The sequence below is a fragment of the Spermophilus citellus genome (genome assembly GCF_964194105.1).
Source record: "Spermophilus citellus genome assembly, chromosome: 7".
In the NCBI taxonomy this organism is placed as follows: Eukaryota; Metazoa; Chordata; class Mammalia; order Rodentia; family Sciuridae; genus Spermophilus; species Spermophilus citellus.
Window position 1 is genome coordinate 75,995,586 of NC_138188.1, and position 27,011 is coordinate 76,022,596.

The 27,011-nt window shown below is 33.7% G+C and overlaps 2 protein-coding genes across 8 annotated transcripts in view; one reads left to right on the forward strand and one right to left on the reverse strand.

Moving 5' to 3' along the window:
* Positions 1-27,011, forward strand: part of FXR1 (FMR1 autosomal homolog 1) — a 70,389-nt gene that overhangs the window by 37,580 nt on the left and 5,798 nt on the right. For 3 of the 7 annotated variants that reach the window (XM_081301251.1, XM_081301256.1, XM_081301255.1), the window contains exons 4-14: positions 2,603-2,674; positions 3,292-3,440; positions 3,660-3,753; positions 4,194-4,310; positions 6,026-6,196; positions 8,663-8,741; positions 12,627-12,736; positions 18,024-18,110; positions 19,189-19,396; positions 24,272-24,475; positions 26,505-26,705. In XM_081301251.1, the coding sequence (XP_081157377.1) occupies positions 2,603-2,674; positions 3,292-3,440; positions 3,660-3,753; positions 4,194-4,310; positions 6,026-6,196; positions 8,663-8,741; positions 12,627-12,736; positions 18,024-18,110; positions 19,189-19,396; positions 24,272-24,475; positions 26,505-26,705 (1,492 nt within the window). The remainder of the gene's footprint in view (positions 1-2,602; positions 2,675-3,291; positions 3,441-3,659; positions 3,754-4,193; positions 4,311-6,025; positions 6,197-8,662; positions 8,742-12,626; positions 12,737-18,023; positions 18,111-19,188; positions 19,397-24,271; positions 24,476-26,504; positions 26,706-27,011) is intronic. The other 4 variants (XM_081301252.1, XM_081301254.1, XM_081301250.1 and 1 more) reach the window with 4 other exon arrangements.
* Positions 14,696-15,365, reverse strand: LOC308653002 (replication protein A 14 kDa subunit-like). The gene has a single exon (XM_081301257.1). The coding sequence runs from the start codon at positions 15,339-15,341 to the stop codon at positions 14,976-14,978; it is 366 nt and encodes a 121-aa protein (XP_081157383.1). The 5' UTR covers positions 15,342-15,365; the 3' UTR covers positions 14,696-14,975.

Consider the following 27,011-nt stretch of genomic DNA (forward strand, 5'->3'; position numbering starts at 1 on the left):
ACGACCATTTTTTTTTGTGCTAATAATTATGGCATATTTTTGTATTTAGCCAAATGGATTGACTAAGCCTTTAAAAATTTTATATTCAGCATCTGTCATTCTAGTCAACTTTAAAGACTGCCTTTGGCATTTTTCTACTTAAGAAGTAATTTTTGGTGCACAAGAATACTATCTTGTATTCTGGAAAACAGCATGTTCCAACTCCTTATCAGATAAATATTTCACGTGATGAAGTTCCAGTTGAGTGTTTAAATGAATGAGAATATTACCTTTCTTTTTTTGTTCCTAGAAATAAGTTGTTTGAGGACATTTATCTAAGATGGTGTCATGTGAAGACTTCATAGTCTGCAACATTATGCTTTATAATTTCACATTCATCAATAGAATCTAGAGTGCTGCTATTTTTTTGTCTTCTGGTTCCTATAGTAATTGTGAAGGGTCTTCCTGTGTAAATTTTCGTTTTAATTATGGATAGAAAATAATAAATTCCAAATTCTTTACTGTTCACAAATAATAGAAAGCAGCAAAAAAAAAGATGGTATAGTCAGTGTTTTGGTGCTTTCTTAAAAGAGATGGGATACTTGAGGCTATGCAATAAGGAAAACTGATAGATGGCAGTAATAATTTCAGTGTGATATCCTTTTAGGTGTTGCCATCATTCTTAAGAAATCTTTAAAAAAACTGGGGTCCAACTTGGTAGTGTACTAGCTTAGCAGGCCCAAGCACCAATAAATAATAAAAGCTGAGACTAATCAATGATGATGAAAAAAGAAAATATTTCAAGATAGAGGGAAACTAAGATTGTTAGATTTATTCATTTTGGGGGGATGGGGCACCAATGATTGAACCCAGGAGTGCTTAACCACTGAGTCACATCCCTATTTTTTTTTTGAGATAGCCTAAGGCCCTGTCTTTGAACTTGTGATCCTCCTGACTCAGTCTTCTGATCTGTTGGGTTTACAGGTGTGCATCACCATACCTGGCTCTACTTAGATTTATTGTAAAATGGTCCAGTATATAACATCAAATTAAAAGATAGAATGAGTTTTATTCAGTTAAAATTTGTGGAAGATCTCTAAGAAACAGTAAAAGTGATGAAATATAGAATAATTAGATCTTCTCAAGATAAATCAATGTGCAAAAATTGAGTTTACAGATCCTGATTGTAACATTGGTCATCCTGTTTTTTTCACCCCATAGTTTCACCCTTTCCCATCATGTGATACAATAAAAGTTGATCTTTAATAGTCAATCTTTACTAGGAATTGAACCTAGGGTGGCCTACTCCTCAGCCACCATATTTTGAGACAGAATCCTTCTAAGTTGCTGAGGCTAGCCTTGATCTTGATACTCCTTCCTGAGCCTTCTCAATTACTGGAATTATAGACTAGAGCCACCAGTTCCCAACTGATTGTTATTAGACTTTGTTTTATTCATTTTCTATTCTAGTATTCCCACTACTTCAAGGTGTCTTTTTTTTTAACTGAGGCTATAACCCAGGGCCACTTTATCATTGAACTACAAACCTCAAATTTGCAATCCTCCTGCTTTGGCTTCCTGAGTTATGTGGATTACAGATTGTGCGCCACCACACCCAACTGATAATTATTAGATTTTGTCTTAATTCATTTACTGTGCCATTATTCCCACTACTTAAACTATTTTTAAAATGATGTTGATAGGATTTCAGGCTTTCCATAATGTTTATTTGCATGTTTGGGTATTGATACCATTTGTAGACTTCCCTATCGACTTCTGCATAGGCAGTCCTAGGTCCTGTAATCAAGCACACTGCTTTGTTGTTTCTTTCCAGCCAACTCCTTGTGTATATTGAAAATACATTATGCAAGGTTCTGTATCATAAGGAAAATGATAAGCTACTGATTCCCAGAAGAGATATTTCTATTGTATGTTGTTTATAAGAATAACAGGCAATGTTGCTGGGTGGGACTACTTTCAATCCTAATATGTCAAAAAACCAAAACAATAAACAGAAAATGTCTGTGCACTCGAGGATGCGGCGTGCGCGTGCGCGCGCGCACACACACACACACACACACACACACACACACACAACCAAAAAAACCTAAAAAACCCCACAATACCAAAACTGCTGATGTTAACATTTAACATTTATAAAGAATATAATATGTGTATAGTTGGCTAAATGGACTAAAAGAGTAATTTTTTGTATTTCCGCTCAATCATTTTAATATGTTTGGCTTGGGTTCAAAGGATCTAAATGTCATGTGGAAATAAATTTAAAATGGGGTTTATCATTTCTGAAAACAGCTTTTCATTTTGATGAATAATGGTGACACAGACTGTAGGACCTGTAATTTTCTTTCTACCTTGTAAGAAGCATTTCTTTAAAGTAATGTTTATATTTAGTAAGTCCAGGAAACCAGATTACCCAAAAAAGTATTCATGCTTATTTTTGAAGCAAAATTTAAGTGTACTTAATACTTTTTTAAAGTTCATTTAGTATACCAATTTCGATGACATTTTCTTTTAGTATTTGGCATATATAACAAGTCATTTTATAATATTGAAATCTTTTGGGATGAATGGATAAACACATTTCCCCCACTATACTTCTCAGGTATATTCAAGAGCAAATGACCAAGAACCATGTGGATGGTGGTTGGCTAAAGTTCGGATGATGAAAGGAGAAGTAAGTGATGTTGACACTTGTTTCTTGATTGTTTTCAAGGAAATAGCTCTTGATTTCTGTAAATTTTATTCTAGCATTCAGTTTTTTTAATATAAATTTTTTTGGTTGTAGGTGCATACAGTACCTTTATTTATTTTTATGTGGTGCTGAGGATCAAACCCACATAAAAATAAAATAAAGGTACTGTATTCACCTTTATAAAACTGAATGCTGGAAGGCTGGGGTTGGGGTTGTGTTAGGCAATCGCTGTACTACTGAGCCACAACCCCAGCCCTCCAGCATTCAGTTTTATGCCTAAAAGCCTACTTAAAAATAGTTGATCTGACATTTCAAAAATTCATTAGACAGTTAATTTTTTGTCTGTGTTCTATGTTGGCAAACACAAAAGCTGCTTTCCAGAGACACATCTCAAGCCTGTAAAGAACACCAAAGTTCTTATTTGTAAAAATTTATAATCTAGTTAAGGCAAGTTAGATTGATACAACTAAAATGGGCTTAGTATTTATGCTAGAAGGAGAAGAGTTTACTGGTTAAGCTGAGCAAGGTAATTATAATTTCATTTAAAGTTCATTATTTTTGTTCAGAAGGGATTTTTAAAGTATTTTGATGTCTTTTAGTTTTATGTCATTGAATATGCTGCTTGTGATGCCACTTACAATGAAATAGTGACATTTGAACGTCTTCGGCCTGTCAATCAGAATAAAACTGTCAAAAAAAATACGTTCTTCAAGTGCACAGTTGATGTTCCTGAGGATTTGAGAGAGGCGTGAGTAATTTTACTATTGGATTGCTTTGTGAGGTTTTTTTTTTCTGCAGAACAGTATTTTTTTTTTCCCTCAAAGAGTCAAAACCTTCTGATGGGAAGCCTTTTTAATAAACAACATTTTAATGGGAGATGTCAAAATGATATATTAAGTTTGCATTATAACCCTTCCCTAAATTTAATCTTATTGAAATCTTAATATCTGAATTAATTTCTCTCTAGGTGTGCTAATGAAAATGCACATAAAGATTTTAAAAAAGCAGTAGGAGCATGTAGAATTTTTTACCATCCAGAAACCACGCAGCTAATGATACTGGTAAGATAATAGCATATTTTAAGGTAGCTAATTAATGACTTGCGTAGATCATAATAATTAGATATTTCGAAAATAAAAGCTTAAGGTAAACATGTATAGTGAATTAAAACAGTGTAAGAATTTTGGCAGCTGTAAAGTGTTAATTCCTTTTGATCTTTTTTGGTGTCAGGGAAACATAAAATTGATAATATGACATTTTTAAAATTGTAAAATTTTTAATGTGTTATATTCTGGATTTCCCTCCTACCCAAACTTACTCTGATAGCAGATAATTTAGAAAGGAAAGTAAGATTATTTAAGAAAAGGGGAGTGTTACCTAAGTTAGGGGAGGAAGGAGTGTCAAAAGTGTAATAGATGAAATTAAAGAAGATAGTATGTGTAGATTTGTTTGTGTTATCTTGAAAAACAATTAAACTTTTGAGTGATTAATTTGTTTATAGTCCGCCAGTGAAGCAACTGTGAAGAGAGTAAATATTTTAAGTGATATGCATCTGCGAAGTATTCGTACAAAGTTGATGCTAATGTCCAGAAATGAAGAGGCCACTAAGCATTTAGAAGTAAGTGAGTTTCTGATTCATTGTGGGGTAGGGAGGGGGAGCATGGGAGGAATGTAGGAACTCTAGATAGGCAGAGGGATAGGAGGGGAAGGGGGCGGGGCGTGTGGGGTTAGAAATGATTGCGTAATGTGATGGACATTATTATCCAAAGCATATGTATAAAGACATGAATTGGTGTGAATATACTTTGTATACAACCTGAGATAGGAAAAATTGTGCTTTATTTGTGTAATAATTGTAATGCATTCTGCTGTCACATAAATAAAAAAATTAATAAAAAAGAAAATAAATTTTTCACTATTGTTTATAAAGTAGAAGTATGTTTATTTTTGTGTACCTTTAGTTTTATAAGTATGCTTCTCACCTTCTGTGGCCTGTTTTATGGCTAATCTCTGGAGGTCATAGAAGAAGGACTCTTCTATTTTATCAAACTTTCTTTTGCTAAATGCCTCTTGATTATTTTGTTGTGGCTGAGATACTAGTTGTCAAAAGAGCTTAGAGACTAAAACTAGGGTTGCTGAATTATTGTATTGCTAGTTCTCTACTCTCTTTACCCCTACTACTTTTTTTTTCTTTTAAACTAACCCTTCCCTGTCAGTCTTAACACACTTGTTGAGTAACTTAGATCAGTGTAATAACTCATGTAGGTTATGAGGATTAGGTGAGGGAAATTATATTACATGCAGTATCCTTCTTCCCCATAGGCATGTAATTTATTAATATTAAGCCTGTTGTGTCTGCTCTATCTCAAGATTCTTTCTTTTCTCATTTTTTTCACGACTATTCTTGCTCTTCCCCTTGCCCTCACGCTTCCCACCTCTGAACACTTGTACATACAAACATTACAACCCCCCCCCCCCCCCCCACACACACACACACTCGGGATTGAACCCAGTAATAAAGTTGGAGGCTAATCTCAACAACTTAGTGGGACCCTGACTCAAATTGAATAATAGAGGGGTTGGGGATGTAGCTCAGTGGTAAAGTGCACCTGGCTTGAGTTTCTGGTACTATAAATAAATAGTGTACAAATAATCTAGTCAAAACATGTTTTTGCTTCCATTTTTTGTGACATCAAATGAGTTTCTTTTAAGCAATTGAAATTTGGCCTTAATTTTTTTTTTTTTTGGTTTTGTTTTCAGTTAAAGAATCTAGTAAAAAAACACATGAGAAAATTTACTGTCTCAACTTTTAAAATTCATGGTTCCGCAGTGTTAAATGTATTTATATTCTTAAAAAGCCCATCTTTAGAACTTTTTATATTATAAAGCTGAAATTGTCCCATTTTCACAATAACTTTGTATTTCCTCTTCTCTCCCAGGCTCTTATAACCAACCAACCGTCTTCTTCCCTCCTTCCTTTCAGTCTATTTATTTTTTGTTTAGTGGTTGTTTTTTTTTTTTTTTTTTTTATTAAAATACAGGTTTCACTAAGTTACTTAACGGCTTGGCTAATTTGCTGAGGCTGTCCTTGAACTTGACTTATTTCACTTATCAAAGTAATGTTCTTAAAGTTCATCCTTGTGTATGTCAGAATTTCATTTCTTTTAAGGTTATATGGTACTGTATTTTATGTATCTATGACATTTTGTTTATCCATTTATTGGTTGTTTTCCACCTCCTGACTATTTTGAATAATGCTGTGAGCCTGAGTGTATAAAAACTGTTTTGTGTTTGATTTCTTGTAAGAAATTCTAATTTTTTTGTTTTTACTAGTGCACGAAACAACTTGCAGCAGCATTTCATGAAGAATTTGTTGTGAGAGAAGATTTAATGGGACTGGCAATAGGTACACATGGTAGTAATATACAACAAGCTAGGAAGGTTCCTGGAGTTACCGCCATTGAACTAGATGAAGATACTGGAACATTTAGAATCTATGGAGAAGTAAGTTATCTCTTCCTGCCTGAGCTTTTACTTTACAGCATATTAACAAACCTATTGTTTATATAAATAAGTTGTTGATGGACCTTTTATTATTTATTTGTATGTGGTGCTGAGAATCAAACCCAGTGTCTCACATATGCCAGGCAAGTGCTCTACCACTGAGCCACAACTTTAGCCCTGTTTAATTATATTTTATCTGTACTTTTCATTTGTCAAAGCACTTTTTAAGGTTAAATTTATGCATTTAGAAGCAATTACTATAGTAATCATTATTTAAGAAGGTGAATTGAGGGGGCTTGCCAAGAGTTGTGAGGCATAGGGTTTATCTACAACTAAAAATGTTTAAAAAAAATTGAAGTTGATTTTATAAGATTTATTGGATAATAAATGAGTAGCATTTTCAGGTTTTCCTTAACTGCTTTTCAGTTTCTTTTTTATGCTCATTACAAATAATTTATAAAAAAAAAAAATTTCTTTTGGGGAGGTGCTTGGGATCAAGCCCAGGGCCTTGTGTGTCTTAGGCAAGCACATTACCATTGAGTTGTTTCCCTAGCTCAGACATTCAAATACTGTTTTCAGCGCTTTCTGTATGTCAGGCACTGGTAATAATAAATATAGCATATGATACAAATATCATTATATAACTTGAATTTGGATAGTAATTTGTCACTTGTTAACTGTGACATTTAAAAGGATAGAAATTAGTAGATATTTAAAAATATGTACCTAATAGAATCAAAACCAGTGCCTCACAGTGAGATTATGTTTAAAATTTGAATAAATGGATTTTTTTTAATTGATGAAATTTCAAGCCTTTCATTTCAGCTCATTTTGTATAATTCTGACAAGATGCTTCGTTTTTATTTCTGAAATCTTTGAAAATGAATAGTGTGACATAGTCATTAAGAAGATAGGCTTTAGAGCCATACTCTGTGGGTTGGAATCCTGTCTTTACCATTTAGAATGGGCTTAAGACAAGTCACTTAAGTTCCTCGAATAAGTGTCTCTTTATAAAATGATGATGATGATGATATATAATGCTATTTACCTTTGTAATTTATTTTGGTGGTGCTGGGAAATGAGCCCAGGACCTTCAGTGCTAGTTAAGCACTCTACCACTGTGCTACATTCCTGTTTTTTTTTTTTTTTAAGAATTAAGTGTGTGTGGTTTTTTTTTTTTGTTGTTGTTATTGTTAATGTTTAATTTTGTTTTGGTACTAGGAATTGAACCCAGTGGCACTTAACCACAGAACTACATCCTAGCCCTTTTTATTTTGAAATAGGGTTTGGGTAAACTGCTGAGGCTGGTCTTAAACTTGGAATCCTGCCTCAGTTTCCTGAGTCACCTGGATTACCCAGTGTGTCTCACTATGCCTGGCTTCATATGGTTTATTTTATTTTATTATTGTGTTTGATATCAGGGATTGAATCCAAGTGGCCTAACCCCTAAGCCACATTTTGAGTCAGTTTTATTTTGTGTCAGGGTCTCTTGTAAATGGGATTGTAGATGTGCACCACTATGTCTCATTGCATATAGTTGATGATGGAGTGAACACACAATACATTTGAGCTGTGGTCATTAAAAAACAAATATTAAAAGGGGAAGTAACTACAAAAAATAGAGGTGCATACCTGTAATTCTAGGGATTTAGGAGGGTGAGGCAGGATTACAAGTTTGAGGCCAGTTTTAGTAACTTAGCAAGGTTATAAACAACTTAATGAGATCCTATCTCAAAAAAATGAAGAGGCTTTGCATGTAGTCCAGTGGTAAAGCTCTTGGATTCAATTCCTAGTATCCCCAGACAAGGAGGAAGTAACTTTTATTGAAATCTGTGAAATCTCTTAAAGACATCTTCCCTTCCAGTTTATTAAATCACATACCCTCCCTACTCCTGGTATTCTGGATTGAACCCAGTGGTGCTCTGTGCCACTGAATTAACATCTCTTTAAATATTGAGGCCCAGGGTCTGAATAAGTTGAGTAGGCTGGCCTTGACCTTGTCATTCTGCTGCCTCCAGCCTTCCCAGTCACCAGGATTACAGGTGTGCATCATACCTGGATTAAGATTATTTCTAATGTTGAGCCTGAACAAAAAATAGAGAGTCTTAGAAAAATTAAAACATTATTATTTTAAACACACACCCGGAGAAATGCATCATGTGAGTATGTTTAGGATTGGGTTAAAGTTTGGCTGCTCAGTAGCTGAACAATAGAAGTAATTTGAACTATTGTTAATATTGTCAGCATGTAAAATGGGACCTTAGAAATGTCTGGCCTTTTTAGGTTTTAGTAGTATGTCAGTTTTTTTTTTTTTTAAGTACTTTGTGTAAATTACTTACACACTTCAGTGGCCTCAACAGAATCTCTTAGTACAGCATAATTCAGAATTTTCTTTTTGTCTTATTTTTGTTTAGGATTATGTGATGCTTCAAGACCCTAACAAAACTTTATTTTTCCCACATTTAGAGTGCCGATGCTGTTAAAAAGGCTAGAGGTTTCTTGGAATTTGTGGAGGATTTTATTCAGGTTCCTAGGAATCTTGTTGGTAGGTACTTCTAATAAATGTTAAAAAGTTAAATATTACTTATAACGAATTTATTGAAATCATTCTTTTAGTCTGATTACATTATTCTACTTATAGCAATGTGGAATAACTAGATAGCAAAATTTATTTAATTATTGATTGTTTTCTCATCATTGTCATATGTTAAAAAGTAAAAATGTCCTTTTTCTCTACAGTGTGACCCAATAATAGTTCCCACAATTTTTGTTAACAGTTTGTCATTATAGTTTTTCTGTTCATCCTTGGGGCTCTTTCCTATTCTTGATTTCATGTGTTTTTATCATTCATATGTGCACCAGAATGGTTACATTACTTTTTGAGAATTGGTTGTGACTGATTTTTTTGTTTAGTACAGAAGAAAAAAGTAACTGTGGAATAAGAATAGAGTAATAAACGTATTCACAGTAGGTCCTGAATTTAATAATAATAAGTTATGTTAAAGGCATATGTTGAGTCATGGACAGGAGAGAAAGACGGTGATGATGATATGAAGGGAGGTTTCACTATTAAATATTTATCGCCTTTAAAGAAAATTATTTTACCCATAGTTTATAAGTTAAAGTGACAAAATATTTGGGTTTAAAGTTATGGATAAATTAGCAGTGTAGTTCAGGGGGAAGTTAGTTAATGGCTCTGATTAATATGTCATTTGTCTTCGCTTTGTCTTTTTAAGTGCCATTTTATGGCAAATGGGATGGATTTGGTTATGTGTTAAGTACTTAAGGATTTTCCTAAATAATGTAAAATGAAGCACCAACATAATGTGGAATAATTTAGTGGTAAGGAAATGTTTTATTTCTTTATTGTCTCTGTACTTTTGACCATAACTAATTAGTTTTAGCCTTTTGTGCTCTGTTTACATGATGACTCCTATTCAGTCATTAGGAATTTCTTAGCTATAGTTGTTTTGTTAAATTCTGTAGTACAATCAAAAATAGTAAGAATTTTAAAACACTTTCATTCTTAAGTGTTATTTTTGTCCATTATACTTATCAAGAACCAATATACTGCAGAAAAACAGTTTATAACATAGAATTTGTTTTTTGTTTCAACAATTAGTTATGTAAGAAGATTCTTAATTCTGCTTAATGTCAAACATTTGAAATAGGTATGTTATAATGCCACTTGATAAGCTCTGCTTAAGCAATTCTTGGAGTACCAGTGGTTAATAAAGACTCAAAAGCTGGAGAGATGAGATACTAAAATTGAATAAAAGCTTGAAGAACTTTGTATAATTTTAATAAATATTGATACAAAATGTTATCAAATGATAATTGTTGAATGAAATCACCCTGGCAAACTGCTTTTGAAAAGCTTATGTATGGGCTGGGGATGTGGCTCAAGCGGTAGCGCGTTCGCCTGATATGTGTGCGGCCCGGGTTCGATCCTCAGCACCACATTACAAACAAAGATGTTGTGTCTGCTGAAAACTAACTAAATAAACAAACAAATAAAAAAAAAAAAGCTTATGTACTTTTTTAGTCATTTAAGTCACACTAAATCATGAAATTATTGGTATTTTTTGGGTGCTAACATTATGATAGCTTTTTGTAAGACATGATGATTTAACTATAGTAAGGTTTTCTCATTTGTAAAAACAAATTAATGGTAGGGGTTGGAAAAGGGAATCAGCCCCCCCCCCCCCCAATTCAATTCTGAGATAGTCTTGATCCAGTAAAGTTTGTGGTATTGGTGATTATGAATATAAATTCCTAGTATTTCAAAAATAAGGAAATGATATATTTGTGATGCTGTAATTCTTTTCTTTATTCATATATCAGTGAAGTTAGTTTATTATGTCTCTGTTTTCTTCCCCTATCCTGTTTTGGTTAGCTCCAGTTATGTATGTATTGTGTTCTCTTAAGGACATACATATTAATTACAACTTCCTTCACAGAAAGTGCAAATGGGGATTTGCATTTGTTCCCATTGATGAAATACTGAAGAATAGTATAAAAATTTCTGCTGGTTGTCATGTATTATACTACTATCGTTCCCTCAAGTATTTTATGGGTGAAACAGTCTTGAAAAAACAGTGCATTCTTTAAAAAAAAAATAGTGCATTCTTTGTCCAAGTAAATAGAAAAAGAGGACTGATTGATAAACGAGATTGAGGACCACTTGGTGGATAAGTTCCAGAGAGGATTCCTTTACCCATTTAGGTTCCCAGAATTCTAGAATTTGACTCCCCCTACCCCCAGTTCCTAAATCAAAACAAAATATTGTGTCCATATTGGACCGTAAGCCCTTTACTTCTTAGAAGCCTTCCTTTAATCACTTTACTCTATCCCTTTGAACATTTATTTTCAATGCTCAATTTATACTACAGGTCTGCTTCAGTTTGTCAATTTGCTCTGGAATTATATTATGGAAATGATCATTTAAGATATTGACAGTCTCTGGTGGGACTATATAAAACTTGCCGGTAGGTCCCTGCCAAGGACCCCAGAAGAATGATGGATATTTACTCACCACTGGTATAATTCATAAGAAGGAAGAACAAAGATTGTGATTCTGGGGGTAGGGATAATGTTCTTTTAACCCGGTTTTTGTTTTTCGAACAGATAATTTGCTTATTTTTAGCAGGGTCAAGGATGAAGTTGCTGCTTGACCCTCACTGTGTTAACACGAAGGTTGCTTTTATATGCTGCTGCTAGGGATTCTCTGAAGACTTACATCATGTGAATTCCCTATCCTATTCATTCTCTCTCTCTCTCTCTTTTAATCTGTTGCCGCTGCTTTTAATTTTAAGGGTTACAGGGAAGAAAGTTAAAGAGTAGGGAAAAGAGCGAGAAAATCCATTACAGTTAAGCTTTTCCTGTGTTGACCAGTTTGTTTTCATTGTTCCTCATTCGTTCTTCAGTGGAAATTGTTCTTTCACGGATGCAATGGGAAAACTTACATTTTAACTTCTTTCTACCAAAATGCAGCTAAGATTTTTTTTGTGAAAAATAAATTGTTAAAAAATATAAATGGGGATGTGCACTTGATTAAAAAATATGGGGTTGCTCTTAACTTTATATGGGATATACATCTGTTCCATATAGTGAAGGTTACCAAAATATTTACTTTTTACTAGGTAATACTACCTGGTGTTGCTTTATTATTATTATTATTATTATTATTATTTTTGTGTTAATCTTTATAACTAGATAGTAAGTTCTTGGGGAAGGAGTCTTCACATCCCCCTTTGTTTCTCATGTCATTATTGTATGTTCAATAATTGCTGGTTGACAGACTGATAATAAGTCAACTGTGGAAAAGGTAAATAATTTGAATTTTATGTCATTTTACTATATTTCATACCTAGCAAGGTAGCAGGAATATTGTATACATGTTATGTATTTTTATAAAACTATGAAGTACTTGATTTAAAATCTAGTACTTGTTAAATGTGAACATTTTATGGAAGAGAATGTTCATTTTAAAGCGATATTTGAGGCAGCTATGTTGTGGACAAACAGAACCTTAAAAATAAAGGCAAAATTTCATAATTTGATAGTTTTGAACAAACTAATATGCTTAATGCCAAATTAAAATAGTTTTCTCTTTGCTTTTATGTAAGTTTTGAAATGGGTTAGAGTTGATTGATATTTTTGAGAGTGAAAAATGATATTATTTAAAAAAGTCTGAAAATTGCTTACACATGACCAGCATTGTCAATCTCAGTTAAAACGCATTGGCAAACTGAAGAGAAAGAAATTTCAGAGGAAGGATAAAATTTGTTGGTAGTCAGGTGAGTTAGTTGAAGGTAGAAAGATGGATCTTGTTGGTGAATATTTGATAGCAAGTTAGGTGTTACCTTGGGCTGATGTTAAATGGATATCAAATGTTTTTTTAACTTGTATTTGTTTTGTCTTACTAAAGGAAAGGTAATTGGAAAAAATGGCAAAGTTATTCAAGAAATAGTGGACAAATCTGGTGTGGTTCGGGTGAGAATTGAAGGAGATAATGAAAATAAACTACCTAGAGAAGATGTAAGTACAGTTGTATTCATGTTCTTTTCTTGGATTACTTAGCATGTTATATTTTGAAAATCATTATGGAAACAAGTTACATCTGTTGAGCTACTTAACTCTAGTTACATCACTGATTATATGAGCCTTGGGTTTGTCAATACTATTTTTTTTTTAAATTTTTTTTAGTTATTGATGGACCTTTATTTCATTAATTTATATGTGGTGCTGAGAATCGAACCTAGTGCCTCGCTTTATACCTGAGCCACAACCCCAGCCCAATACTTTTTTTTAAGCCATTTATTTATTTTTTTTAAGAGAGAGAGAGAGAGGAGAGAGAGAGAGAGAGAGAGAGAATTTTTAATATTCATTTTTAGTTCTCGGTGGACACAACATCTTTGTTGGTATGTGGTGCTGAGGATCGAACCCGGGCTGCACGCATGCCAGGCGAGCGCGCTACCGCTTGAGGCACATCCCCAGCCCCTAAGCCATTTATTAATACAAACATTTTAGTTGGATCATATTAAGTTTTATGTTTTTTATTGTTTTGTTCGTTTTTTGTTGGTGCCAGGGATTGAACCTGGAGTCTTTACCTAAGGGAATCAAGCAGTCTACCACTAAGCCACATCCTTAGCCCTCTTTTTTATTCTTAGGGTGCAAAGTTATAGAATTTGATTCTCAACAAAACAGTCTGTTGTAAAGGAATTTTTGGTGACATTCTCCTTGTTCTTTTTGTAGAACCTGAAAGTGTTCATCATTTTTAATTGAATTTTTCATGCTTTTATGTTATTAATTCTGATACCATCTTTCTGAAATTTCTTTTTCCTTCTGTCTTCTCACATGGTGATGTTTTCCCCACAATTGTTGTTGACTCTTTTGTACATTACTTCATATTTGTAGATTCAATGGCCAAACTTATACACTTGACTTAAGCCTTGGTATCCCTGAATATAAACTAAGGATTTTCTCCAAAATTATTTCCCAGAAAGAATACGCTTATAGCTTCTTAGTTTTGCACAATAGAGTACTATTTGGGGTGGTTGTTAACTGTTGGATAGAATCTGTCCAATTAGTACTGGGGATTGAATCCAGGGGACCTTTACCATTGAGCTACATCCCCAGTCCTTTTTTATTTTTTTATCTTTGAGACAGGGTCTCACTAAGTTGCTGGCCTTGAACTTGGGATATTCCTGCCTCATTCTCCCGTGTTGCTGGGATTACAGTTAATCATTGTACATGATTAAACAGTTGGGATGTATAAAATAGGTATGGATGAGGAAATGCCTTTCTGTATTAGAAGCTTATGGTGCTAAGATCCAGCCTGGTTATGGTGTTGGAATGCATGACGTGTAACTTCTGATGTTTTTATATATTCTTTAAAAATTTTTGCAATCCTGGGAATTGAACCCTGGGCTTTCTAGGTATTAGGCAAGTCCTTTATCACTGAACTACACATCTAGTTAACAATATGGCTTTTAAAAAAAATTGTGGGAATTTCAGAGAATTTATGCATGCCAGGCAAGCATGCTGCCAATGAGTTACCTATCTGTCTAGCACTCTAGCCTTCTGATATTTTTAGGAGAAGGAGGAAATATATGATACACAACATTGTTATTTTTATAATGAAATTTGAATGTTGTTATCGGGGATAACCGTTTTATAACTTAACATTTTTAAACTGGAGACTCAGTTTATAACTAGTTTACTGTGAAGCCCTACTTGTCCCCTGCTTATATACCATAGTAATAATGCTTATTGGTATAATTGGGAATTTAATATATTTTTTATTTCTTTTTGGTAATGGGGATTGAACTCAGGGGCGCCTTAGAAATAAGCTATATACCTAGCTCTTCCCCCCCAACCCCCCTTTAATTTTTGAGACAGTCTCACCAGGATGGTTTCTCCAAATTGCTGAGGGTGATCTTGAATTTAGGATTACCATGCCCAGTTAAGTGCATTTTTTAAAAAAAAAAATTTATTAATAAAATAGAAACTTAGATTATTGACAACTGCTTTGATCTTATATCTTATCTGACCACATAATGGAGTGGCAATAGTTTATAAAAGGACTTGGGTGAGAACAGTCAATATATCAGTTTCAACAAAAATGCAGATTAGAATGTCTAAAGTTCAGTAAATGAAAATTTAAATGGAGCAAATTAAATATTAGAAATCATAGGAGTCTCTCCCTCAAACAAGTGGGACCTCCTTTAATTATCTTCATCATAGCCACTTGCAATCACAAGAAAATTCAGTAAGATCAATCACGTTGTGTAACCCCTAAGGGAAAAAACTGAGGGAACTCATGGGTAATTTTCACAGCTTCATTATAAAGTCCAAGATCAAAAGGATTGTTATCTTCTTTAAACTGGACATAAGATGCACACATGATGGTTGCTTTTGCTGTTACTCTGCCAAGTACTTCCATGATTCCAGAAATTTCTTCATCAAGAGGCTCCATCAATTCAATGGTTCCATTTTTTCCTTCTCCATCTGAAAGAATAAACATCTTTCCAGTGGGATGAATCTTTTCCAGCCTTCCTACGAAGCAGACCGGCCTGTCGATGAACTGAGATAGCATGCTGGCGTTGACACGGGCCTTGGGCAACTCCATTAAGTCAACCATGATTACACTCGTGACCAGCGGGAAACGAGCATTTTTTTTTTTTTTAAAGAAAGTTTTTAACCCCCAAATTTATTTTTCTTCTATGTTATTTTTAAAAATCTTTCTGTTCTGAAATTCAGCCTCATAAACAAGCCTGGGTTAGTCCTTGGGTTCAGTTTAATATCTGGGATTAAGTATCTTTTTTTTCCCCTCTTACCAGGGATTAGACTCAGGGACACTGAGTCTAATCTGCCAATAAGCCACATCCCCAGTTCCTTTTTGTATTTTATTTAGGGACAGGGTCTCATGGAGTTGCTTAGCGCCTCACTGTTGCAGAGACTGGCTGTGAACTTTGAATTCTCCTGTCTTAGCCTCATGAGCTACTAGAATTAACAGGCATGTGAGTCTGTCAGACTCTTTCTTGTTGTGTTTTTTGGTATCAGGTATTGAACCCAGTGGCCATCAACCACTGAGCCACATCCTCAGCCCTTTTTTGTATTAGAGACACAGGGTCTTGCTGAATTGCTTAGAGCCTTCCAGGTTGCTGAGGCTCACTTTAAACTCAAGATCCTCCTGCCTCATTGAGCCACGGGGATTATAGGCATGCACCATCATGCCCAGCTGCTATTTATTTATTTATTTAAAATGAAAAAGATTTTTTATTCCAATTTTGACATCCTGGAAAGGGCAAAACAGAAAGGAATTAATTCAGTGGTTGATAAAAGAACCTGTTGTTAATAGTAATTCCTTTGTTTATACATTGTGTAAGTATTTACACTCTGTAGGTAATATATTCTTTTTTGTCTAAATTTTTTTTAATTGTACATGGATACAATATCTTTATTTTTATGTGGTGCTGAGGATCTAACTCAGTGCCTCATGCATGCAAAGCAAGAACTGAGCTACCACCCCAGCCCTAAGTTATACATTCTTAATGTCAGGACTCCTTTCCTGTAATAAGCTGATACCTGAAGAGCTTATCTGAGCACATGCTATTAGGGACAAGTTGGTCAAATTTTTAAACTCATTTTCATACTGTACATCATGTAAGGTTCAGCATCACCCCCACAAATATCTTTCAATGATAGACAATTATCATATAAATGTCTCCATCTCCCTTGGAACAGAGGCATATCCCTATAATATTCCCAGTGCCTTGGGTGGTGGAGCATCTTTTGGGTGGGAGTATTCTGTGAGCTCTATCCCAGCAGCAATTAAAAAAAAAAAAACAACTTATCCTACCCACACAAACAGCATCCTATGCAGTTTAGTGAGAGATTGTCAAGAAATAAAAGTTAAGAAAAAAAAAACTGAGAATGTAGCTCACTGGTAAAATAGCCCTGAGATCAATTTTGCATTAATGAACAAATACAAAACTCTACTCAGTTCTGACTTAGTTTTGTCTGTCTCCTTTTTCTATTTCCTTTTTCTTTTTTTTTTAAATCTGGTATTGATTCCAGGAGTCTACTTAGCCACATCCTTATCACTTTTATATCTGTTTGTTTATTTTTTGATATAGGGTCTTGCTAAATTGCTTCGGATCCCACAGTGTTTCTTAGTCTGCCTTTGAATTTAGGATCCCCTTTCCTTAACATCCCAATAGTTTTATCTACTATAGTGCTTGTTTATAGTGCTTGTTTTCCTCTAATTCTGAGTATCAGCGGATTTTAAAAGTCATGAGTAATCATTATAACACTTTCACAATTTTCAGTCAGTGTGTTTTACTTGTTTTTGGTATTGGAGATTAAACCCAGGGGCCTATGTTGCACGTTTATAATCCCAGCTTCTCTGGAGGTGGACACAGGAGGATCATGAGTTCAAAGCCAGCCTCAGCAAAAGTGAGGCACTAAGCAACTCGGTGAGACCCTGTCTTTAAATAAAACACAAAATAGGGCTGGGAGTGGGACTCAGTGGTTGAGTGTCTGTAACTAAGTTCAGTCCCCCATTACCCCAGCCACCAAAAAGAGAAAGAGAATCGGGGAGAGAGATTGAGATTGAACCCAAGGACTTCTACCCTTGAGTTACATCTTCAGTCCTTTTTTAGAGATGTGGTGTTGCTGAGTTGCTTATTTACTGAAGCTGGCTTTGTATTTGAGATTCTCTTGCCTCCGCCTCCCGCCTCCCAAGCTGCTGGGATTACAGGCAGGGACCACTGAGCCCAGCTACCCTCAGTCCTTTTTATGTTTTATTTTGAAATGGTCTCATAAATTTCCTCAGACTGCCCATGAATTTGGTATCCTGTTTTTTTCAGTTTCCAAGTAGCTGGGATTACATGAATATGCCACCCCATCCAGTTACTTTATAAACATTTTATGCTTACATTCATTCTCTGTCTGGTGTGAAAGTTCATGGTCAGATTGATGTCAGATTTTTAGCTTAATATAAAAGGGATAGTTAGAAAATTAGATTAAATTAGAACTCAGAACCTGACATGATTTTTAAAAAAGTGATTTCTTAAATTCTTAGCACATACATACTGAATTATAACAAAATAACAAGGTGTTGAAAATCTTGAATATTTCAAATTATGATTTTTTTTGCCATGGTACCCACAAATGTTGACATTTAGTCGATGGATATAAATTGCTGTGTGTTTTTGAAAAGTTGAAGAAATTGTTTTTCTTTGAAAAATTCAGATTTTCTTTAAATATTACATACTAAGGACATTGTTTTTTCCTTCCTTATTTTTTTTTTTTTTAACAGGGTATGGTTCCATTTGTATTTGTTGGCACTAAAGAAAGCATCGGAAATGTACAAGTCCTTTTAGAATATCATATTGCTTATCTCAAGGTTTGTATATTTGCTCATATTTTTATATATATCCTTGCTGTATTTAGTATGCAAATATGTCTTTACTGTAAACAAATATAACATATCTGCACATTAAACATTTTCTATTTCTTTATACTGTTTCAAGTCTTTAGATGTTTTTAATTCACCATTAGTGTTGCTCGGTTTTTGTTACATGAGAGTTTAAGAATAAAAATACCTTCTCCATAATAAAATGGCTTTATGTGCATTGCTTTGCCTCTTCTGAGCTTTTAAATTTCTTTGCTTGCTTGCTTGCTTGCTTGCTTGCTTATTTATGTATGTATGTATGTATGTATGTATGTATGTATTTTTATTGGTTGTTCAAAACATTACAAAGTCTTTGCTTATTTTTTTAAGATGATCACTTCTAATGTTTATAAGAACTTGTCACTTTATGCATCTGCATGCTTTATATTGGACCATTTTGTTTTTAAAATTAATTCTTTAAAATTAATTATCTAATAGTTATCAATCCATACCGGCATTCTAAGCCAATTTATAAATTTTGACTTATTTTTTGATGCTGGGGATTAACTTTAGCGCTATGCTGCCTTTTAGCCAAGAGCTTTATCTCGTTAGATATTTTGCTTTTACATCCTGCAGTAACTTCAGTTTCTGAATGATCAAGTCTTGCTAGGCCACCCTAGGTCCTTACTCATGTGTTACTACTTTGATAGGAAAGTAACTTTGTAAATAATAATTCCATTCATTTAGTAATATTTTAAGTACACGAGCACAATATCTGATGATATTGTGTAATAGCTATTTATTACATAAGCAAGTTTAACACTGTCAATATCCATCTTCCCACCGGAGGGGAAAGAGTTTATCTTCCTTTAGAATAGCAGTGTGGTTGGCATACTAAGACAGTCAGTAAATGTTTGAAGGAAATTAGCAGATGACCTTGTTAATTGTGTTTACTATGAACATAATACTGATTTATCAAATAATTGGTTAAGGTCACAGATTCTTTGGTAGAGGACACAGTTCTAGCTCTAGGCTTTAAGAAGACAAAACTATATATAAAAGAAGACTTGTCCCTTTGTTTTGATTATAGGAAGTAGAGCAGCTAAGAATGGAACGCCTACAGATTGATGAACAGCTTCGACAGATTGGTATGGGTTTCAGACCTTCTTCCACCAGAGGGCCTGAAAAAGAGAAAGGATATGCCACTGATGAAAGTACCGTCTCTTCTGTACAAGGTTCTAGGTCTTATAGTGGAAGAGGCAGAGGTCGTCGGGGCCCTAATTACACCTCCGGTTATGGTAAAAAGCATTTTTTATTTTTTGTATTTCTATTCTAATTTAGGTGCTCCAACACATTTTGTTTATAATTAGTTCATCACTCTTGGTTTTTGAGGATGAAATGTAGTTCCGAGGTATATGTCTTAATAGTTACAGTATACTTTATGTTAATGATAGCAAAAGGTATGTAGTTCCAAGCAGTTATGTAATAAAATGAAGCATATTTTTAAGGTGATAGTTTATAATCCTGATTTTTATTTATTTTTTTCCTGATTTTTAAATACTTATATTAATACATATAAAACTGTTTCCTAATATTTCCCTAGTACGGTTTCATTTCCCACCAAAAACTTAGTGTTAGGAATCCTCTTTTGCCAACCAATCCTCCAAGTAAAAATGAAAATATTCTAATTACTAGACCAAGATGGCATATAATAAATCTCTAATAGCTTTTAGAATATAATTCAGTGTCAGGTGTGGTGATGAACACCTGCAATCCCAGTAACTAGAGTCTGAGGCCGGAAGATCTCAATTTCGAGGCCAACCAGGGCAGTTGTCTCCACCAAACAAAAAACCAAACTTGGGTGTGGCTTAGTGGTAGAATACTTGCCTAGCATGTTTGAGACCCTGGTCAATCCCATTATATCCCCCACCCCCAGAGACGGACAAATATGCATGTGTTTGTGTGTGCACACGGTCGGTCTGTGTGTCTTTCTGTCTTTCTCCCCACCTTCCTCCCCCCTCCCTCCATTGATTTTATTTGGCAGATTTGAATATTAATATTTTGCATGTGGAAATAGCTTTATAAGATTTTATTAAAATGAAGTCTGTTTAAATTAGCATAATTAATATTTTTATAAAATGTATTTTATTTTGAAGATGGGGCCTAATCTAAGCTGAAAGGTGCCAGTGGAGTGGTAATAGTTAACAGTTCTCTAATCCTAAATTTTCATTTATTCTTCTTCAGCTTTGGAGTTGTTCCATTTTTCTTCATTTGGACTTGGATCTTAGCAGTTACCTGATTCTCCTCTCTCCTCCTCCCCAACCCAGTTTTCTTTCTTTTCTCTCTTCTCCATTCTCTGTGCTCATCTTGTTGTGAGAAATATTTTATAAACCTTTTTCAAAATACCAGGAATTTATGGAAAATATCAATAAGTACAAATTTTCATTGTGCACATTGTAAATTCAAATTTCATGTTTAAAGAATATGATGATGCTAGGGTCATATTAAACTTACACTGTTTCATTTGTGTAGAATCGGAAAGTTAAAAGTTTTATTTGTTCCCTTTAGCATCATATCTTTATGTCTGTGCTTTGTTTTCCTGATGTATTTTATTTCGGTAAAGCCTCATTGAAAACTTAAAAACAAAATTTCAGTAAAGTGTGGAATTGTTTTAACATGCAAACAACTGGGCATTGGAAATCATTACTGTATTCCTGAAAGCATGCTTAATATGAAAAATGATATAAATAACTAACATAGAATTGCATATATTCTGATTGATTTTTGAAATATAAATTACCAACATGGATATAATCATTTTAGCTTTTTGGATCATGAGTATGTTGACTTCATTGAAGAAATTTATTAGTCTCTGTGAGAGGTTTATTGATGAGCATTCCCTCATTAGTAAAATGTTTTTTTTTTTTGGAAAGTAGATTATTTATGAATTGGAGAAAGCTATGCAAATTCTTCAGCAGATGGCAGTCTTCTGAATCTTTACAAAATTTGTAACATTGTATTTCTTGAAATAGCTATTGAAATTGAGTTAGCTTGAGGAGTAAAAGCCAAATATTCTTGAATACTTCATTTCAAAAGGATTTTTAATTCATAATATTTGTTGAGTCTATAAGAAAAATTGTTAGTGTTGCTTCGCTGAAGTTATTAGGTGCCTTACCTTGAATGACATTGAAATTGATCACTTTCTGTTTTAAAATATATATTTTAATAGATGACATCTTGGATTTGATGAAATATAATGTTTTTAGTTTAGCACTTAAAACCATGAAGTGATGGATGCAGAGCACTTTGATAAGGTGTTTTTTTGTTGTTTGTTTGTTAAAGGAGTTTTAGAAGGGGGAAGTCTTGACTTCAAATGTGGTTAGAGATAAGAAGTTGTGTTTATTTGTTGAAATCACTAGAAATTGGAGCGGTGTCAAAAACCTTTTTTTAAAAAAATCATGATTTATTATTTTATAAAACAGAGGTTGGAATGATTGTAGTGATTCTAACAGTGTTATTTATTTCCTGTTGCTACTGCAGTAATTTATTGTATACTTAGAGGCTTTAACAACACAAGTTTATTATCTTAGAATACACTTTCAGAAATCTGACCTAGTTCTTCTGGGCTAACATTAAAATTTTTAAGTGATACCTGGGTTATATTCCTTTTTGGAGGCTCTAGGAGGGAATCTGTTCCTTTAACATTTCCAACTTCTAGAGACTACCCCTATTTCTTAATTTTTGGCCATTTTTCCTGCATGTAAAAAAACATTAACCAGTAAAATCTCAAGTTCGAAGCCAGCCAGCCTTATAATCACAAGTTTGACACAGTCTCAGCAACAGTGAAAACCTAAGCAACTTAGTGAAAACCTAAGCAACTTGTTATATCCTTTCTCAAAATAATAAAGAGATCTGGGGATGTAGTGCAGGGGTAAGACACCCCTTAGTTCAGTTCCTCATCATTGCACCCCCCACACTCACACATCATAATAGTTATGGAGAATTCTAAAGCTACCATTTTTCTTTTGAGCTAGAAAGGTTCTTTATTTTTAAAGCTTTTCAATTTTTAAACCCAATTATTTTTATTTTTAAACCCAATCCTAGACAGCCTTCTCTCTTGTGGTCCTTACTTTGCCACTTTTACAAAGTCCAATCATAACTTTTGAGTGTTTAAATATGAATAAAGCTGAGCACTAGCCATTTATTTAGCCTTTTTGACCTCAGTTTGTACCTACTGAAATTAATACTTAGATTTTAGGTTAAGTTTAAGGAAAAAAACTTCTTGCTTGTGACCCTGGGCTTCATAAATAAGAATGTTATTTTTTCCCTTCAAATTTAGGTAATATTTTCAGGCAATATATAGATTTATAAATAAATTTGAGGTTTATATACTTTAGGCTTTTTTCACTATTCCTGAAATGGTAACTTGACTTCATTTCCAACATTGATGACATCCTTAAACGTTTTTTTTCCCTTCCATCTGGTTCTCCACCTATTTTCTATAAGTGTTAAGGGAGATTCATTTCTTTCATGAGATTCTCATTACAGAGAAAGACTTGAGAGCAAATAATAGAAACTTGATGTATTTTTTTCCCTAAAGTGTAATTTCAGCTAATAACTTTTAACCCAGTCTTCTATAATTGACCAGTTATACCATATTTTAATAGTACATGAAGAGAAAAGGGAAGCATTTCTGAGTTATCTTTAAAGCAGAAAGGAAGTGGCAGACTTATTATTAAACTTTATTTCTCATTCACTGTCCCTTGTTACTTTTTGTGTCTAAAGTGCTCTTGTGTTTTGCTTTTATTATCAAATGACTAGAAATTTCAAGCAGCATTAAGGTACTTTGTGAAATCTTAACATGCGAGTTGAGCAAATGAACTTCAGAGGCATGAAAAAATTTACTTAAGCTTTTTGGGCCATTTAAAAATAAAAGATGGAGTTCTACCTTTTATATAGACTAGCTTTAAAGTAATTTTGGGGTGAAGGCAAGGGAAAGTAGAGAACTACTCTTGACACAGTGCATGATTAATACAGTGTTTCTATGGAAATAAGAGTAAGGAAGAGAGTGTTTTCAGTTAAATTGGTCTGAAGCTAGAAATTGACCTAGTCTCTGAAGGAGACAGATTTGGATATATGCGAAGAAGGATGTGGCATGTCAGAACTACAAAAGAATGGAAATGGGTGGGCATGGTGTTGCATGCCTGTAATCCCAGCAATTCAGGAGGTCCAGGTAGGAGCCTGGCAAGTTGGGTAGCTTCATCAACTTAGGCCCTAAGCAAGACCATAAAAATTAATAAAAAGGATTGATGATTTAGCTCAGTGATAAAGCATCCCTTGTTCAATTCCCAACAAATTGTGCGCGCACACCCACAGAGAAAATTGTGAATGAGTATTGTAGCAGTAGAGTCTATATATCTGATTATTTAATTTCAGTACGATAATAATGATAGTGTAGAAATTTTTACAGTTTGAAGGTCACCATTAAATAAACTGTTGGTAAATTTTTAAAATCATGAATTTCCATCTCACTGTTCGTGTCTTTGGTTACATTGGTTGTTGAGAGCTATCTTTTCATAAACCTTAAAATTTGTTTAGTGATTTTTTTTTTTTAAAGATATCTCATTCTAATTTGAGATAGTACTAAAACATGCTATTACTTATGTACAGTCACTGAAAAATATATTTCCAGCAATTTAGGTTAGTAAAACCTCAATGGGCAGAAACTTTAACACTGTTCATATATATATGTATATATATTTAAAAATATTTTGTTGTAAATGGACATAGTATCTTAATTTATTTATATGGTGCTGAGGATTGAACCCAGTGTCTCACACATGCTAGGCAAGTGTTCTACCACTGAGCCACAACTCCAGTCCTTAAGTATATTTTAATAATGTGTTTTTTCTATAATTGTTCTATTAGCTGTTTTTATACATCAAAACAATTCATTTTGTAATTTGTTTTGACTAGTCCATATTACTCTGTTAGTAGAGTATAAATGTCATTAATTAATAAACATCACATGCAGTTGGCTTTCTTTGAATCAGACAATTACTGTGCTTATTTAAATAATACTTTGTAGGGAACAGTTTTGAAAAAAAATTGAATCTTTTTTCTCCCTTCAAATAAAGAATTCTCAAATGGTTTGTGTACTTTTCTTTCCCAAGGTACAAATTCTGAGCTGTCTAACCCCTCTGAAACAGAATCCGAGCGTAAAGATGAGCTGAGCGATTGGTCATTGGCAGGAGAGGATGATCGGGAGAGCAGACATCAGCGTGACAGCAGGAGACGCCCAGGAGGAAGAGGCAGAAGTGTTTCAGGGGGTCGAGGTCGTGGTGGACCACGTGGTGGCAAATCCTCCATCAGTTCTGGTAGTCTTTTATATACTATGTCAGATATACTTTGTCCGCATCCATTCTTTGTAAACTGTATAATCCTACAAAAGCTAATTTATTTCCCAGGGCCACACATTCTTGGAAATTTGTTTCTACTCACTGTCTTATGGAAAGTAGTAGACCATATAGCAAAAAGGTCCTGTAGAGTATTTTTCAGTGAAGGTTTACTTAAAGTACTCAGGTCATAACTTTTCAGTTGGACTGACTTTCCTTTTTTGGAATCAGATGTTTATTGCCAGCTGGGTGGCAGAGAGTCTAATTGGAATGTTTTTGTTTTGTTTTCTGTAGGTGGTGTTTTGAGTTATTTAATTGTTTGCCAGATAGATCCAGAAAATTCTGATGCACAGAATTATAAATACTTCTGTATATTTTAATATTGAAAACCAACTGAAAAGCATTCTCTGCTATAATATGTACTGTTTTGGAAACGGCAAAATTGTGACATCAGTTCTATTTTGAGAAACTGAGCTGTGACAAGAAGTGCAGATTGGGCTGGAGAGAAGATTTGCCAGGGATATGTGGACTAGGTTATTTCAAGGATAATTAGTATATTTGTATAGCCATTTAAGAAAACACTTTTTAAATGTTGTATCTATTAAGCTTATGTAGTATTTTATTATGGAAGAAATGTGCATATACATTCAGTATATGTTAAGTATGCTTACAAATTATAAAAACTAGAACAAATTAGTACAAAATTATGGCAGCTGTTCTAGGTTCTTTCTGATTCCACTGTGATCTTCATTGAACCCTAATTTTAGTTTTATAGGCTTTCAGGAAGGTAGTTTTTATATTTTAATATATTGTGCACTGTTACCAAGTGCTTTAAGATTATTGTAAGCCAAATTGTAAAATAAATGCACTTTACCTAGTGTTTATAGTTAGTAGATAAGCTTTAGTGTCTTTTGCAAAGATGCTAGTTAGCTGTTATGAAAGGAAGCTTAGGAAAAATCATGACTTAGGTGAATTTCTTCTATAATTTGCTTGTTGGAGGCAATAAATGCTCATAGGTAAGATGGGTAATTTTCTTTTGAATTATATCTTCAAAGTTTTAACTTTTCCACTCTCACCACCTTCTTGTTTCATTCCTAGAGTTAGAATATAAGTCAACATTTGTTTCCATAACTAGTTAGAATTTCAACCTTAATTTGATGTTTTGTGTGGACTTGTTTTGATTAGTTTGTATTTAATAGATTCTTGTTGCATCATGAAGTACAGGTGCTGAGTGTTATTTATATATATGCATTAACATGACATCAAAGGAAGTCCATAAATGGTATAAGAGCTCTCAGAAGTAATTTATATTAGCTGAATTTGTATTTTATTTCATTTTTATTTCTCACGGAATAGGATTACCTTGGAATGTCAATGTCAGAATTGGCAGAATTACACTATATCTCAATATAGTCATCTCTAAGTACTGTGAGAGATAGGTTTTTTGGATCTCCTACAAATAAAAATCTGGATGATCAGGCCCATTATATAATACAACATGGGAAAGTGCATATAACCAAAGCACATCTTCTCACATAATTAAGTGATCTTTAGGTAATCTGTAATATCTGATACAATGTAAATGATATTTGAATAGTTATTTTGCTGTATTTAGGGAATAGTGATGGAAAAAGAGTCTGTACATTATATACTGGTGTATAGACAATCGTTTTCCAAATATTTTTGATCTCGGGTTGGTTGAATCTTGCAGATAGTGTTTGTGTTTCTATATATACATGTGAAATTTTTAAAAACAAGTCAAAGAAAATATTAGGAAGCTAAGATGTCTGCTCACTTCTTTATAATTTTCATCTCCATTTAAATCTTTTCTTATTTAATCATCCTTGTTATCTTCCAGGTAAAACAGTGATACTGAAAACATTTTATTTGAAGACAGTATGTTTTTTATTGGGGGATATTGAAGTTTATTTACCTTTAGTTGTTGTAGATCAAAACATTCATAACTGCAGCCCTCTTAAACAAATATTTCTTGCCTCTGACATGAATATAGTGCTCAAAGATCCAGACAGCAATCCATACAGCTTACTTGATAATACAGAATCAGATCAGACTGCAGACACTGATGCCAGCGAATCTCATCACAGTACTAACCGTCGTAGGCGGTCTCGTAGACGAAGGACTGATGAAGATGCTGTTCTGATGGATGGAATGACTGAATCTGATACAGCTTCAGTTAATGAAAATGGGCTAGGTATGTAAGCATTTAGGGAAAAGATATAAATATATAAATATGTATATATACATACATATATAAAATTGTAAAATAATTGTTAACAAATTTTTTTGAAAAATATGCAATTCTTAAATGACTTTTTCTAGTGTTTCAAACAAGCTAATATAGCTTTTAGTCTGTTTTGTGTGTCTAGTTCTCAGATTTGTCATAGGTATTTGAAACTGGGAACTTTATTATTAAAGTGCCCTTTGATGCCATTAAGTCAATACAAGTATTCCAACTACTCTTATGGTTTCCAAACCAAAATCAAAGTCAAACTTTCAG